The following is a 17267-nucleotide window of genomic DNA, read 5'->3' as shown; positions in this document are numbered from 1 at the left end:
CGGCATGTGGGACCTTCCCGGACCGGGGCACAAACCCGTGTCCCCTGCATCGGCAGGCGGACTCTCAACCACTGCGCCACCAGGGAAGCCCTACCTGTTGTTTTTATTGGCTGATTTTTCACACGATAACAATACTTTTGGTAATCACCACCTTCATCTTGAACACTTGCTACATGACAGCCGCTGTGATGGTGCTTTCTGTCCAGTAACTTGAATTCTCATGACCACTCTGCAAGGAGGGCATTATGATTTTTACAGATGTAAACACTGACCCTCAAAGTGGTAAAATAACATGTCTCAAGTAAAAGGGCTGAATAAGAGGTGGACTGGTAGGGCTCCTATAGTGTGTAAGAGAGAATGCTGAATAAAGCTTAAAAGAAAAAGAGAATGCTGATATTCTATCCTGTGCTAGATGTTTTACATACGTTACTCCTAAACTTCAAATTATCCTCTGAGGCTTTCCCCCCACTTTCTAGATGAGATAAATGAGGCTCAGAGAATGATTTGCTCAAGTTCCCCAGTTAACAGGGAGTGGGGAGTCACATAGGCGTCGCTCCTGGTGAAAGCCCGTGCCCTTCCTGTGGCACCACTCTGCCTCCTTGTGGCCGCTCTGGGAGAACACAGGGAGGGTGAGCCTGGGCAACCCTTTTCTCGACTGGGGACATCTTAGCAGTGCTGTGGGACCCACACTGGAGAGAAGAAGGTGATCTTGGGTGAAACACGTTAGGTTTTATACTTTGGCTGTCTCACCAAAGGTCCAAGTCACAGACCTAGAGAACTGACTCTTTATATACTGCCTGTTGATTTGAAGAGACTGTTCAGATTGTATTTGGCAGCACAGAACCCCATTGCTAACATGGGGGACTTGATGGTGGACTTTTCTCTGAGCTGTCATTATCCTGCATAGTTAGAGACACTGGCTGTAGTTGTTGTTTCAATTTTTGACCTAAAGACATCTTAGTATGTCAAGTCAGTGATCTTATGACAACTTTGCAACTGTACCACAAAGCCAAAAAAACAAAAAAAGAGTAGAAACCATTACATGAACCATTACCTTCAGATGATATGACACGTCTAGATTTTTTTAAAATGCGGGACACTATGTACATGTTTTACATATTACACATGGCCTGTGGTGCTCAAATATCTGGATTGTTTACCTTATTTTTCAGTTTTTATCATGTGTTTGTGGTAATGGAGGGCAAAGAGTGGGACTCTCTTCTCAAATGAGTACCACCAGGAAGCCTTAAATGAAGCTCAGAAGCTTAGAGAGGAGACAGACTGTCATAATTAGCTAGGGCTGTGTCTTAGGGCTACTCTAACAAAATACCACAGACTCTGGTGGCTTATAAACAACAGAACTTTTTTCTCACAGTCCTGGAGGCTGGCAGTCTGAGATCAGAGTGGCAGCAGCGTTGGGTGAGGGCTCTCTTCTGGGTCGCAGACTTCTTGCTGTATCCTCACATGGTGGAAGGGGCTAGGGAGCTCTTGGGAGCCTCTTTTAAAAGGTACCAATCCCATCGTCTTTGGAGGTTAGGATCTCAACATAGGAGTTTTGGGGGGACACAAACATTTAGACTGCAGCAGGCTTCCATAACAAAACACCCCACACTGTGTGGCTTAAACAACAGGAATTGATTTCTCATAGTTCTGTAGACTGGAAGTCTGAGATCCGAGTGCCAGTGTGGTATGCTTCTCTGAGGGCTCTTTCTGGCTTGCACATCTCACTGTGTCCTCACATGGCCTTTCCCTCCTGCATGCTTGAGGAAAGAAAAGGAAATCTCTCTCTTCCTCTCCGTATAAGGCCACCAAGCCTATCGTATTAGGGCCCCACCCATATGACCTCATTTAACCTTAATCAACTCCTATCTCCAAATGCGCTCATACTAGGGGTTAGGGCTTCAGCATTTGGATTTCCTGCAGGAGGGGGAGACGGAGATGGAGGTAGGGGAGCGGGAACACAATTCAGTCCATAGCAGAAGGAAAAAAAATTTAAATTCCTTGACAGAAGTAAAACTGAGAACAAAAGAAAGAAGGAGAGTAAAGAAGTTCTTTGTTCATTAATTGAGTGTTCATTGGTTCATCCAACAAACATTTATCGAGTGTCACTCTGTGTAGTCAGATGCCGCTCACTACTTGCCCAGGTGAGGCATTGGGGTTAGAAGGCTCTGAGCTAGAGACACTGCACTGTGTGTGTGCAGGAAGACAGTGGGTCCCAGGAAAGTAGTGGTTCTGTCCTGCTGTCAGACATGCTAGTTTTCACTTTGCATAAGCAGTGCCTTTCCTCTTTAAAGGGCTTTGCTGGATACTGACTTTCTTTCTGTAAGTGATTTTACATATTGGTGAATAGATACATAGAGCTTAGGATACTTATTAGCATTAAGTAGCAGGTAAATATCAGACTCATAGTTGGATATAGGAAAAGCCTAGGTCTCTCTGCCTTTACTAGCATCCTCTTGTGGTCTCTTTAAAAATTTCTCCTATGGGTTGTTTTCAGAACAGCCTCATGCCTATTCCTCCTCTTCACCCTGCCCTTTCCTTGCCTTGTGCTCTACCTGCCTCAGCCACATGTATGCCTCATGTTTCTAGACACATTGTCCATGTTGGTGCCTCTGCCCCCCTTTCCTATAATTCCTTTGGCTTCTTTCCTTCATCCTTCAAAGCCCAGCTTAGATGCTATGGCCTATGGTACATTTCTGCCCCTCTTCCTCTCCCCCGAGTCATCTGGATTGTTCTTTCTGCTCTTTCCTCTGGCTCTTTATTTCTAGATCTGATACAGCATCTATCACAGTTCATGTTGGATTGGGGATCGTGGAACCCCCTTTCCCTACCAGCACACGAGCTCCATAGGGATGATAGAGTGAAGAGGTTAAGCAGGGACTTAGGAGTCTGTCACTTGCTAGCCATGTGACCTTGAGGCTATGGCTTATCTCCTCTGAGCCTCAGTTTCCTCATTTGCAAAATAGAAATAATGGTACCTACTCTGTGTGTTGGTTGTGAGGATTAAATGAGAAAATATGTAAGTGAAACACTTACCACAGTGCCTGGCATATAGTAAACATTCAATAATAGTGAATTATTTTCTTTGTACTCTTGAGTGTCTAGTGCCTTATGAGACCCAGGAATTTTTTGTGAACCAAATTGAATAATGTAAATGGAAAGGTTCTAATTTCCCAGAGTCTATTGGTGGGCACAGGTTGTACCATTTTATTAAATTAAATGATTACATTTAAGTTAAATTTAAATTTATTTAATTAAAACATAATTTCTTAATCTGTATGAATAAAAGAAGCTGCTCTTTTTTCCCTTTCCCCATATAACTACTCTTTTTAGAGGTTTTTAGATTTTTTATTTTTTTGAGACTTTGGTTTATTGAAATTATTATTGTTATTTTAGATTACTTTTTAGATTTTTTTTTGAGGGCTTCCTCTGAATTCAGAGAGTCAGTTGATAAATGTGGCAGTCCGAAAAAAGGGGTCTGAGATAGCAAGCGAATGTATGTACAGCCAGTATCCCTGAGTCCTAAACTGAGTGACTTCCTCCTGGCTTACCCAGTTCAAAGGCAGGGACCAGAAATGAACTCCGGAAAGAGTCTGGGCACTAGACTCACATCCCAGTTTATCATTGACTAGCAGTGTGACAGTGGCCAGGTTCCCAGCCTCTCTGAACCTCAGTGCCCTCTTCTGTACAGTGATTGCCACTCCTTGGATGGTGGTAAGGATGACACATTCTGCCTGCAGGGTGGGCACAGTGCCTGGCCATAGGAGGTGCTTAGCAAATGCGCCTGCTCTGCAGGGATGGGCAGCTGGGTTTTCTTCAGCAGCTACTGACTGAAGGCCAGCCACGCGCTGCACCTTGTGGTTGATCTACAGTGTGCGGGATGAAAGAGGTGAGCCAAGAAGGGGATTAAAGTGATGGGGAAAACAGTGTAGCATATAGAAGTAGGGTGAGGGTGTCTGGAGCTTGCGAGCTGTGTAGGGAAAATGTGGAATCAGATTAAATGGGCATTGTTAAAGGAGAATATAAATAAGTAGGTAGGAAAACTTCTTTTTCATCCCCAAACTGATGAACCACTTCGGAACTTTCTGAAAGATTTTAAACCCACAAAAATGTAAAGTGTGATTAATATTTAATTTTATACTTGATTGAATGATATTAAGATCATCTTAAAATACTTTTGTTTGAAGAGATTATACTTTTGTTTTATCTTTCTCTCTTAACATTTTATTTTTCTTTTCTCAAAGGTGGCAGAAAGGGCACTCTATTATTGGAATAATGAATACATCATGAGTTTGATAGAAGAAAACTCTAATGTCATCCTTCCCATCATGTTTTCCAGTCTTTATAGGATTTCAAAAGAACATTGGAATCCGTAGGTTTCCACAGTTTTCCCCCTCCGTCCCTCCCTCCTCCCCTTCCTTCCTTGCTTCCTTCCTTCTTCCCTCCCCCCTCCCTCCATCCCTCCTTCCCTCCTTCTCTCTCTCCCCGCTCCTTTGGCCTCTCTTCCTCCCTCCTTCTCTTTTGCTTAATAAAATGTCTTGCATGTATGCTCTGCGTCAGATGTTGTGCTTGATGCTGAAGATAGATATGTGAAAAGATAAAATCCCTACATTTTAGAAATTCACTGACTGGTTGGGGAGACCCACAAATAAACAGATATTTTATAAAACAGTGTTTTAAGTGCTGTTATGTTCAGATATCTGTTTACTTGAGGGCTTCTTGACCTGTCTGTGAAGGTAGCTGAGGTATTTTGGGGATGCTCTGGATCAAGAGGAGAAGTTTGTGGATATTGCTAGGGTGATGATGCTCAAACCGAATCTTAAAAGAATTTGGCAGGTGGATGGGATGGAGAAGTCCATTCAGATAGTGGGTCTACCCATCACATCAAAAAGGCACAAAAAGGTAAGAAGCACCTGTCGTGTTCTGAGACCTGTGAATTTGGGAGGGCTGAAGCACAAGGTCATTTGGGGAGGTTGCTGGAAGGTAGGGTTAGAAAGTGGAGTGGTGCCCACGTGAGTCTTCACCCACTGGATGATAAGGAAACACTAAAGAGTTGTAAGAAGGGAAGTGCTCTGAACTGATTTGCATTTTAACAAGATCCATTTCTTGAAAACCAGTTCAGTCACTATATGGGTTCTCTAGGGGGAAAAACATTTTAAAATGTTCAAAGAGGAGTTTATCCTCTAGTCTTATGAAAGTTAAAGCATTCTGTATTTGAAGAGCTTTACATATTTCTCTGTGGAATAGAAAGAAAATTTAATGTGGCATTAAAAATTAGAGATAATTTAGTATATTCGTAGTATGTTTGTCTAAAAGTTTTACATACAACTATAAAATACCATATTTCTTAATTTTCACATTTGTCAATTTTTATGACTAAAACTTACAAGAATAAAGAGCTAGCAAACAAATCTCATTATGTAGATAGCCTCTTGAGAACCTAGAGAGTGGTTCTAGCAAGTGTCTGTAACTGCTCAGTAGCTTGTATTTGGCTCTTCTCCATCACTGCCCATCCTATTTGAGAAGGTCGTTCCCCATAAGTTTCCCTTTTAATGGACACAGGGCAGAAGCAACACAGCAAGTCCACTTTCTTATAAATGTTTTAGAAACATCAAACCCAGGGTTTATTATATGGCCTAACTTTTACCAATGCCTTTTTCAATGGTATTTGAAACACACTAAAGGGAAGTAATGTCGTGTAGTTTTGCAAAGGGCAGTGTTATTTAGGCTCGAGTCTGAATATACCAAGCCCGTCACGGCCGAGTCCTCACATTGCCAAGAGCTTATTCTTCCCCTTGATAAGCATAGGCAGCCGTTTGGCTCTTTAGCTGTTTAGTATTCCACAGCTAGTAGCAGCCATCACCAGCTTGCCAGTTACCTTACCAGCCTGTGTATTGGGTCAGCAAGGGGACTAAGGAGTGGATGGACTGATGCAACTCCCAACTAGAGACGTAACTCGTATTAAACTGCCCTGCTTACAGAGGCTTGGTATCATCTTTGAATATGAATTATAGATATATAAAATTTGTTACCATGGGAACAGCCTTTGATTTTGATGAATTATGTATATTATCACTTTAAAAATAAAATTCTATGCAAATTCAGGTCTTGAAGGTTGGTCCTACCACAGGTGCTCATTCTTAGGGTGAAGTTGCTTTATTTTTATACTTGCCTTTTTACTAAATTAAATTAACAAGTGCCCACAGGCAAGTCTATTCTGGGTACCCATAGTTAAGAGGGCAAAATTAGATTTTGTTTTTCTAATCCTGCCAACCCCTCAGAAAGATATCTTACCTAAAGAATGTAGCTCTCTTGATGTGGAAGTGAATTGTAGGTCATTTCTAGTTGTTCCAACTAAAAAGGGAGGGAGACTGCAGTGTGAGGAGCTCATTCAGATAAAGGCTGTACATCCGCTCTCTTCATTCAGCATCCCATTATGTAGGACTAACCAATACGTTACCTTCTCTCTGTGCTTCCAGGGCTATCGTGGCATTAGTGTACAACGTGTTGAAGGCGTTTATGGAAATGAACAGCACCATGTTTGATGAGCTGACAGCCACATACAAGTCAGATCGTCAGCGGTAACTTTTTAAAGCTTTTTTGTCAGCCGTGCATAATACCATTGAGTTCTTTTTTTGCTCTTTGCTGAAGTTGCCTAATTGTACCTGAAATCCTAAGCAGCACATTTTATTTATTTCCATATTCATTTTCACATGATCATTAGCTGTGACTTTATTAGTCTGCCACTGGGTAACAAAGTGTCATTTTGAAAAAGGCTGCTTTCCTTCTTCCCTTCCATACTGTTTCTCTTCTGCCTCAGGGTTAAGAGCCTGGCACATAACTGGTATTTCAGGTCCACTTAAGGGGACCATCAGGTAGTTTGCCATCTGGAGTCACTCCCATTCTGAACTAGATTTCTGAACTGATTTGTACTTCACTCCAGCAGCAGGAGAGATGAGGCACCGTTTTTGTTTAGCTCTTTGGCCCGGAACTTACTTTCTATACTAAAACCCAACAAATTCCTTATGATTTAGAGAGCAGTGAAAAGAACAAGGAGGTAGAGTGTATTATACAGATCTTGAAATGTTTAAGATCAAAGGAGAGCAGAAACCAGTTGAACTCTTTATCGTAAATGCTCTGGTTTAGTAGGCCTTTGTTGAGTTCATTTACATGATTCTTCAATTTTGATATTTCTTGTTCAATGTGTTCACTTTCCAAAAGATGTTGTCTTAGTCTGTTTGGGCTGCTATGACAAAAGACCACATGGGTATTTTATGGGTAGCTTATAAAGAACAAAAATGTATTGCTCACAGTTGAGGAGTCTAGACGTCCAAGAGCGTGGCACCAGCATGGTTGGATGAGGGACCTCTTTCTGGTTCATATCTGGTCTCACTATGTCTTCACATGGTGGAAGGGACAAGGGATCTCTGTGGGGTCTCTTTTATAAGAGCACTAATCCCATCCATGAGGGCTCCACCCTCATGACCTAATCACTTCCCCAAAGCCCCACCTACTAATACCGTCACCTCTGTGGGTTAGGATTTCAGCATATGAATTTTGGGGGCACACAGATATTCAGACCCTGGCTTGATATACTTGGAGAGATTGAGGAAAGTCTGGAGAGCTTGTTAGTAGTTGAGCCTCTGGGTTGGCTTTTCTCATCCAGAAGAAAATGTCAGCTTTGTGTATATCATAAAACCACGGACCTTCAAGGATTCCAGAGTTTTCATACTTAAGACCTGGCGGAACCTCCTGAGCAAAACTATCTGTGGTTCCCTTGCATCTTTGCCCAATTTTTAATGTGTTACTTGGATTTTAGATAAAAAGAACAATGAAAGGAAAGGTTTGGTGGCAGGGACAAAGGACCTTCACAGTGATTTTTTTTTTTTTTTTTCTGGTACGCGGGCCTCTCACTGTTGTGGCCTCTCCCGTTGCCGGAGCACAGGCTCCGGACGCGCAGGCTCAGCGGCCATGGCTCACGGGCCCAGCCGCTCCGCGACGTGTGGGATCTTCCCGGACCGGGGCACAAACCCGTGTCCCCTGCATCGGCAGGCGGACTCTCAACCACTGCGCCACCAGGGAAGCCGATTTTTTTGTTTTAATTACCAGGATGCAGTATAGAAAAGTGACTTAATTATGGACTATGGCGAGTGTTTAACGGTAGAGAGAAGAGACTGAGATTTTTTATGCCACATTGAAATAAATACCAGTTATTGGATATGTTGTACCATACCTAAAGAACTTTTAATTTACTATACAGTATTTATAGTTGCTGCAAATCATTAAATTTATAGTAACCCTCCATGTTCCAAACTTAAATTAAAATCTTTAAAAAAATGTTATTTAAGTAAAGGGGATACAGGACACATTTTTATACTGTGACATACAATTAAGGAGTGCATTGTACATAATATCCTTTCTTTTATGGTAAGTAAAAACCCATTTTTATTATCCTAGTTGAATAAGGATTAAATCTGTAGAATTCCATTAAGACTATTAAAGACCTTATTTCTAAAATATTCAAATCGATTGAATTAAATTCATTCATTTCTGTTGAATTTCAGAACTGTTTTCTGATCATTTATCATTTAAACTAAATAGGCCAAACTCTTGAAAAAGATAAGAATGAACCAAGGGGACCAGGAATAGACACTATGAAGCTGATTCTGATAATCTGGTAAATTAAAGCGACTTATAGTGAGTGGACTTTCTTAATAACAGAAGGGTTTTTTTAAAGCCAGGGTAATATTTTGTCAAGTGAGCAATAGAAAGTTGTACTGAATAGTTGGAAATACTGGTTTTTCCATGGATGTGGGAAGAGAAAAAGAGACTAAAGAGATTTATTTGGTATTGTTAGACAAGAAATGAAAGGAGGATTTCACTTCTGGAAGGCAAGAAGTAACTAACTGTTTCAGTTCAGATCAAAATTTTTTAAGTATTACAAATCTGAAAACAGGTGGGTGTAGTAAGTAACACTCATAGATATTGATACATATGCCAACATTAGTGCTCTGTGAAATTGAAATTGGAAGAGAGTTTGACATTATCTCTAGTATGACAACTTGGTGGAGTTTTAAATTGCCACCTACAGGGAGAGAGAAAAGTGGGAAAGTATGGGGGTGACAGAAGCTATCTCAGAAATATTTAGGATTTTTGAAGATAAAGTTGTCAGTGTAAAAGATGTATGATAACTCAGCAAGAAGTTCATCTGGAAGAAAAGCCCCACAGGATAGACTGCGATGATGCCATGCAACTCTTGATCAAAGACTCGTGAAATGCTTCAGTAACAAGATGAGTGTTTTAATCATGTCAGCACTTAATTTAAACTGCAGATTAGGGCAGTAAGAACCTAACATATGTTTAAGCTGTTTTTTAGTTGGATAAGGTCTCTAAGCCCTTGCTTACCATCTTCTTCCTCCTCCAAATAGGAAGATCAATATGCATTGAAACTCAGCAGGATCTGTAGAATTTACTTTTAAATCAGTGTTCTGTGATAACATTTATTTAGACCTAATATTATCCCCAGACTGTACTGAGAAACCGAAAGTGATAATTTACCAAACAGCTTGCTTTACAGTTAAGAATCTAGTATCCATAATGGTTGGAGAATTATCTAATCTTGCCCTTGTTACCCTATAAATAAAAATTTTCAGGATCAAAATTACCAAATAGGTAATTGTTTGAAAAACTATTACACTCACTGAAATTCATATTGTGCAGATTGTATTTGAGCTGGTTGGAACTAGTTGTAGTAAACAAGACTTAAATGACCGAAATAATAATTATAAAATGATAATATTAATTACCATATTATATAATTAAATGTTCCCTCAATACCCTAGTGGAATGAGGTTATAAAATTCCTTAGATATTTCTAGAGACATTTTGGCAGGGGGATGAAGATTAATTTCTGTTGCTGTAGATATCAATATAACTTTTAAAAAATTGGTGACAATAAAAAATATGAGGCAATGGAATTATATACACATTTCACTTAACCTATGTGGATTTCCTTCCCTGAGTACATATTGTACTGTAGTGAAGTACGAAATTCTTACTAAGTGGAGTTAAATTCTTGCCAAGTGAAGTTGCTTAAGGACCATAATCTGCCATGCCTGGGGTGGCAGAGCCCCTGTTTTCAGGATTTATCTGAACTTATGGATTCACAGATGTTATCTGGGTCTGCTGTTTACTGGTTCATCACAACATGAAGAAACTAGGGACAGTGTAGTGAATTATTTTTAATAAATATGAAATTATTTAATGTATAGTATAGCCATGTGTTCCTGATTTGTGTACTTACTACTTCATTGATGTTAAAGTTAACGTTCTTTATTTTATAAAAATATGGTAATCTAAAAATGTCCTTGGCAAAATAAAATTTGTTTACTCTATCTATCTATCTATCTATCTGTCTATCTGTCTATCTATCTATCTGTTTATTTTTGGCTGTGTTGGGTCTTCGTTGCTGCGCACAGCTTTCTCTAGTTGCGGTGAGTGGGAGCTACTCTTCGTTGAGGTGTGCAGGCTTCTCATTGTGGTGACTTCTCTTGTTGCAGAGCACGGTCTCTAGGCACATGGGCTTCAGCAGTTGTGGCTCGCAGGCTCTAGAGCGCAGGCTCAGTAGTTGTGGCGCTCGGGCTTAGTTGCTCCACGGCATGTGGGATCTTCCCGGACCAGGGCTCGAACCTGTGTCCCCTGCACTGGCAGGCGGATTCTTAACCACTGCTCCACCAGGGGAGTCCCTACCCTATTTTGAACATCTAGTTTTTTGGTAAATTTTACCAAACAGTGAAATCTGAAAATTCTGGAAGTCATTAGTCAAATTGATATTGAGCCAAATTTGAAGGCTTGGAACGTTACAGATTTAATACCCAATAATATCAACAAAGTTCTGTCCAGAATTAAAACTGAAATCACAGAAGAATGTTTAATTTGTCCATATATATAGGTATAAAATAAGTTAGTAATGTGGATTTTGTGGTTTAATACTTGTAAGAACAAGATTCTGCTAAAGAGTTTACATATACATAATGTAAGAAAAATGAGTAATAATAAAGAGGAAGTATATTTTCTTGACCTACTACATTCTTTGTATCAGTGTCATCTCTATCAACCCTTTTGAGAAACTATTTGGAGACAAAAAGAAAATCAGATTTGAACTAAACCCAAAGTAAAAATGAATAATGTACCATTGGTTTTAGGATAACAGATACATAAAAATGATCATCATTTTTCTTTCTTGGTAATTTTGAAGTTAATTTTCTTTATTAAGCTAAGTATAAAGGAATATTAATGTAAAATATTAAAATATTCTTGTCATCTCCTACTCTAGTTTATGTCTATATAAGTGTCAAGAAAAAATAAAAAGCGAGAGAGAGAAAAACCAAAAATGCCAAACTTTTCAGAGACCTTTTAAAAAGTCTGGGGAAAAGTATGTCAAAGGGGCAGTTATTGTTGGATAATCTCTTTAAACTTTCTCAGTTGTTTACCTTGTATTCTATTTTTTCCCCAGTGAGAAAAAGAAAGAAAAGGAGCGTGAAGAATTGTGGAAAAAACTGGAGGATCTGGAGTTAAAGAGAGGTCTTAGACGTGATGGGATAATTCCAACTTAACAGAAATAATGACAACAACCTTACTAACCTGTGGAGTCACACATTTATGTAGTAGAAGATGGAACAGCAGTTTTCTGTATTGTGCAACTTTACAGTAGATTTCACATTTGTTTCATTATTACAACAGCACTGTATATACCTGTCTCTAAGTAAAGGAAAAAAAAATAAGGACTTCAGTCCAAAGTTTGGACAGTAGATGGACTTCTCAGAACTTGGCAAACATAATCATTGTTCTAACCCTCTTTTAAAAGAAAAAAAAAAAGCAGTCTTCAAAGATCTGTCAATGAAATTTGTATATTAAAATTCCATTATTGGGAGTTCCTTATTTATCATTAGCAGAGAGTATGAAACAATTTTCAAATGTGAACAATCTTAAATTTAGCTTGTCTTTCTGCTAAGCTGTTAAGTGTATTTATAGTAAAGGAAGGGAAAAAAAAAGACTGTCATTTCCTTATAAGTTTGTATAACATCCTCCTCTGGGTAACTTGACTGTAATTTGACATCTTTTCCTTTTGCACATCTTCATGAGTTGAATGTCCACGTGGAATGGGGCCATGAATTATAAAGGTCCCTGATAAAAGTTTTGTTCACTGGAGTGAACATCTTTCCAGTAAGCAGGTAGTCCTGGTACTCCTTTAGTTTTAAAATTAGGAGTAAAAGAGAGCAGGTGATAAACATAGTAGGGAAGGGAATTTTGGATTCACGCATCAGTTTATGGTGACTCCAAATCAATGTCTTGAATCCTTTGAAAACAGGCACTGGGACATCATAGGGTTCAGTACCTGACCAGTATTAGTTATGTACGTCATTGAACACACAAACCAGAGATGTTTTAGAAATGTCAGAAGACATCCTTTTGGACCATTTTGAAATAAGAAAGACAAACACTAAACAGTACAACCATGAAATTGATCACCAGGATTGCGAATCTAATTGGGAATAGAGTCGAGCAAACAGCTTGGACTGTTTGGAGTTGTTGCCTTACTTTTTAATATGTATTTATAAAGTATTCCAGCAAAAGAGGATGAAGCCTCTGGGAAAAAAAGAAACATATTACAGTGTTTTTTGTAGATTCTCATTCTATATCCCATCACAGCGCCAGCCCTGTTTTTAGCCAGAAAGGATTCAGGATAAACATTATTATGCATTCTGAATTGAATGCGTGTTCCTAACTACTGTATTTGTTACCAAAAGTGGTTCTACAAATGCTACTGAAAAAATCTGGAAATTCCTAATGTCCTGAGTGTTAATAATAAAGTTTAAAAATGCTTTTATATCAAAGGTGCATTGTGACCAAATTGTTTAAGAAAAACAAAAAACAAAATCTAAGGCTGTATTATAGATCTATCTTATTGGCTCTCTGCTTTGTATTTAAAAGAGGAAGCTTACATCTTGGGGAGTTAAAATGCTGATAAAACTTGTGTACATTATGTACTTACCTAAAGCAGTTGCATTATTATGTACTGAAAGATATGTGTTTTGGGATTTATTTCCAGGATGCTTTTGCTTGTTATGGACTTGGCAGCAGTGAGTTGATAATCCTAAACAATCCCTTCCAGCAGTATTCGTGGTATAGAGCTGATTCTGCGTTCATGTGTTGAATTGTGATAGTAGCAAACAGGAACATATGAACTGTTGTTGCTCTTAATAGAAATATGGTATCAATATGGGCTTGTATATTTTCTTCCTTCCATTTAAAATATAAGGTAGAATATGCAGTTTTATTCTTTACAAGAAAAAAGGAAAAAAAGAAGCCACTGACCTTTCTCCCCTACTAAGCGTTTCAGGATTATCAGGTCACAGTTTGTGCGTAAAAGTCAGCTGATTATGGATATTGTCATCTCAATAACTTTGTAAAACAAAAACAAAATTTGGCATTGTTAATTCTGAAAAAGAAACAGCAGTAAAGGAGTCATATGCAATACCAAACACAACATGGTTTAATGGAATTAATAGATTTTTTTTTTTTTTTTTTTTTTTTTTTTTTTAAGGAACGTTAATGGGAATTCAATGTAAAGCTGGCAGAGGCTGCCAAAGATGAAAACAACTTACTTTAAAAGTACTGGAGCAAAGGTGCAAGTTCAAATGCTAAAGATAAAAATAAATTTGTAACGAATCATCTCCTTTAGCCCTTTGATTTTAGCCTGTTAGTTTTAACTCTGCTTTACATTTAATTTTGATAATATAAACTTTTGTTTGCCATTAATTCATCTTTTTAGATTGAGGACATTACAATCACAGGTTTATGAAATATCTCTGCCCATTAGAATGAAATGCAGTCATTTGAGATGAGAAAGACCAGGATCCTTTTTTGCACCTTACCCTGTCCTCAGAGTTAAGGTGAGAGCTACACCGATATCCTTGATGTCAATTTCATATGTTGATCATTCCAAACTGAGAAGAATAAAGCCAAATTTTAGACATATTTAAAGTTATTATAGATATATGTCTAAAATTCATAGGGCAACTTCTGAGAAGAAACACTGTCTTTTCTTTTTTAACTGAAAGTGACAATGTGGCATTTGTCACGTTGTGTCCAGTGATGCACAGTAACTGAGGTAATCTGACTGTTGCACTATGTGACATATTTAAGGACGTACTTGCTGCATTTGCAGCAGCCCTCTCTTTGTCCTTTCCCACATTTCTGCTGTTGCTGCAACTTGAGTTAATTGTGACAAATGCATCTTTGTGTTATATTTTGTTTGCTTCCTAATTTCCAGAACTATATATAAATATATTTTTTAAATAGCAAATATTGTAGTTAGTGAGTGATGATCACTCCAACCTTATCCCTACCATATTGGTTTCAGGGGTAGGATTAAGAGTGTCTTTGGAAGAAAAAACAAAAAACAAAAACAGAACCCTGTGGTTTAGAAGGATGCTGAGGCCTTAGGCTGTGGGCCTAGAACAACCATGTGAGTGAATTGACCCATCTCATACTTTGAATCAAGCATGCATTCCTTTTCTCGTTGTGCAGGTGTCTCTAGTTGTTTTCCTTCAGTGTTTTCGTCCTTTTAAATTTTATTATATTTTGCTCTCCCTGACATCTGTTTTTTATAAAATAAAAAATAAAAAAAGTAAGACATAGATAATACCCTCAATGCCTCTGGATACTCACAAGCAGGGTTATGCTCCTTCATCTTGGGCTTGCTTGCCTAAATGGAAGGGTTTAATTTATTTTGTACCTCCTTCTATGCGTGGGACAGTCCAGGGTGCAGAGCTAGGAATTGCTTATAATTGCACCTGCTATACTTAAATGTATAGCCCTAGGCTCAATCACACTATGGAAAGAAAAAAAAAAAGTATATTTAGAGCTTTAAAAGCTTTTTTATTTTTTTGTGGGGATCGGGGGGTGGGAAAGGGAAGATGTATGGATGTTATTGGCATTTTTAAATGTTCAGAGGTTTTTGTTTTGTTTTGTTTTGTTTCTTCTGTTTTGTTTTTTCTTCCCTTTAATTGGATGCACTGACCTGGCCCAAGAAATGAAGAGATTCTCTCTTTTGATGCTATTACCAATGTTACAACAAAGTGACAGTCACCTGTAGCAAAAAGGTGGCACCAGACATGATCAGTGATATTTTATTTGCACATCAATATTTTTATTTTTATATTCTGGCTCAGCTGCTTCTCTGAGTGGAGTTAAGGAATGAGCCACAAAGGATTTTTGTAGTAGCTATATTGGCAATGCATTTTATATTTCTCAGTATTTAATTTTGAAACTCTAAAAGGATTGTGCATCTTGAGAGAAAGTTGAGCAAATTTTAATCTAGTGTTAATTTTTGCTGCTTCTTGTGCACGATAGCAGCAGTAGTATCTCTCTTGGAAATAAACATCCCATATTATGATGTCTATGAATATAGGTTTCCTTTTCTACCCTCCCTTCCTCCCTCCTTCCTTCCCTCCCTCCCTCCCTCCCTCCTTTCTTTCCTTCCTTCCTTCCCTTCTCTTTCTTTACTTTTTTGGAAATCACTTATTGTATATAAGTTGTAATCCAGACCTCATGTATCAATGGGGAACTTTCAAATATAAATATTACCAATACATTTTCTGGTTGTTGTCTGATTTTTGATTGAGGTATAATGAGAATGACATGTCCATTGCTTTTGGTTTGAGGATTTCGCTTTAGCTTCATAAATCTTTTGGTATTTTAGTATTTCATTGTTTTAGCAGGAGAGGGCAGCAAAAGTTCATTTTCCCTGTTAGAAATGCTGTGGTTCATGATTGGTTTTAAATTTAGTTGTGTGTGTGTTTTTTTTAAACAGCATCTGTTTGTGGGTAGAGGTAAAAATGAAACATTTTTGATATGAAAAGTTGCATATGAAAATTATAGACTGGTTCAACCAGACAGTGAAGACTTCTGATCCACATTAAAGTTAAAATGCCACAAAGCAATCTTCCAGCGCTGGCTAAAATATGCTACTTCCTTTTCAAACACAACAAAATGCAAGCCGAGTCTTAAAACATTTGGAGTTTTAAAATGTCTTTCTTTGAAAATGATTTACTTTCTTCAAAGTGGTAACAGAAACAAAAATGAAGGTGCTCCCAAAGGGAAATGTAACCTTCCCCTTTCACAGGTGTGTGAGAGGTTCTGTACTGTGGGTGCATCCTAATAAAGAAGCAGTGAAGAGTTTTCAGGTGCCTGGCTGTGTGTATTTGTTTGTTTGTCTGTTTCTGATGTCCATGGCCTTTTTGAACCATACTAATGGTAGATGTGATCCATGTAGCTGTGAGGCAGTGGGGTTGGTATGTTCAGGCTTTCAACTTGAGAAAATCAGTTTGTGATTAGGGAGCGGTCCAATGTCTATTGCTGGATAACAAACTACCCCAAAACTTGGTGACAGAACATTTGTTCACAAATGTATGGTGTGGGCAGGACTTGGCAATAATGTCTTGTCTCTGCTATTCAAGTATCAACTTGGGTTTATCAAGTGGGATAGGAGAATTCATTTCCAACATGGCTCACTCATATGGCTGTTGGCAAGTTGGTGCTGGCTGTTGGCTTGGGGTTCAGCCAGAGGCCTCAGTTCTTCTTGACATGGGCCTCCTTATGGGGATGCCTTCTTGGGCTTCCTCACAGCATGACAACTAGGAATGAGTGTTTTAAGAGACAGGAAGTGGACACTGCCAATACTTTAAGGCCTGGGCCCAGAAACTGTCATGGCATCACTTCTGTAATATTTTCTTGGTCAAACAATGACAAGATCTGCTCAGATACAAGTGGAGGGGACATAGGCCTCATCATGATGTGTTGAGAGGAGTGTCATCTGTAGCCAACCATGGGATGTGCTTTCTTTGTAAAGCATTTGATTTAGGTGTGCTTTCCTCTCTTGGCTAATTAAATCATATCAGATTTGGAACCATGTAGAGTTAACCAATTACTGTTTCATGTTCAGTTAAACTCTGACTTGGGGAGGGAAAAATCTTTGTAAATTTAGCAGTTTTGTATTTCAAAGCATGACCATTTTAGCATCTGAAGGTCGTAAGTTATTTACCAAGAAGAAACTTGTAACAAAGAAGGGTTAAAAGAAATTTAGGGTTCAAAGAAATTTAAGAGTTGATTTTCATGAAATATCTAATCCTTTCTATAACGTTGCCTCCTGCCTGTAAACACTATATTATAATGGAGGCAAAGTTAATGTACAGTCCAATTCC

General features: G+C 38.5%; 1 protein-coding gene across 5 annotated transcripts in view; it reads left to right on the top strand.

Annotated features, from left to right (window-relative positions):
• The window catches only part of PPP2R5E (protein phosphatase 2 regulatory subunit B'epsilon), a 157025-nt gene extending 140780 nt beyond the window's left edge, over positions 1-16245 (top strand). For all 5 annotated transcript variants that reach the window (XM_033422219.2, XM_004262114.4, XM_012531539.3 and 2 more), the window contains 3 exons: positions 4245-4372; positions 6480-6581; positions 11516-16245. In XM_033422219.2, coding sequence (XP_033278110.1) covers positions 4245-4372; positions 6480-6581; positions 11516-11615 — 330 coding nt within the window. In that variant the 3' untranslated portion in view covers positions 11616-16245. The remainder of the gene's footprint in view (positions 1-4244; positions 4373-6479; positions 6582-11515) is intronic.
• The last annotated feature ends 1022 nt before the right edge of the window (positions 16246-17267 follow it).

This window comes from Orcinus orca, chromosome 2, assembly GCF_937001465.1.
Source record: "Orcinus orca chromosome 2, mOrcOrc1.1, whole genome shotgun sequence".
Taxonomy (NCBI): Eukaryota; Metazoa; Chordata; class Mammalia; order Artiodactyla; family Delphinidae; genus Orcinus; species Orcinus orca.
This window is presented reverse-complemented; position numbering and strand designations above follow the sequence as displayed.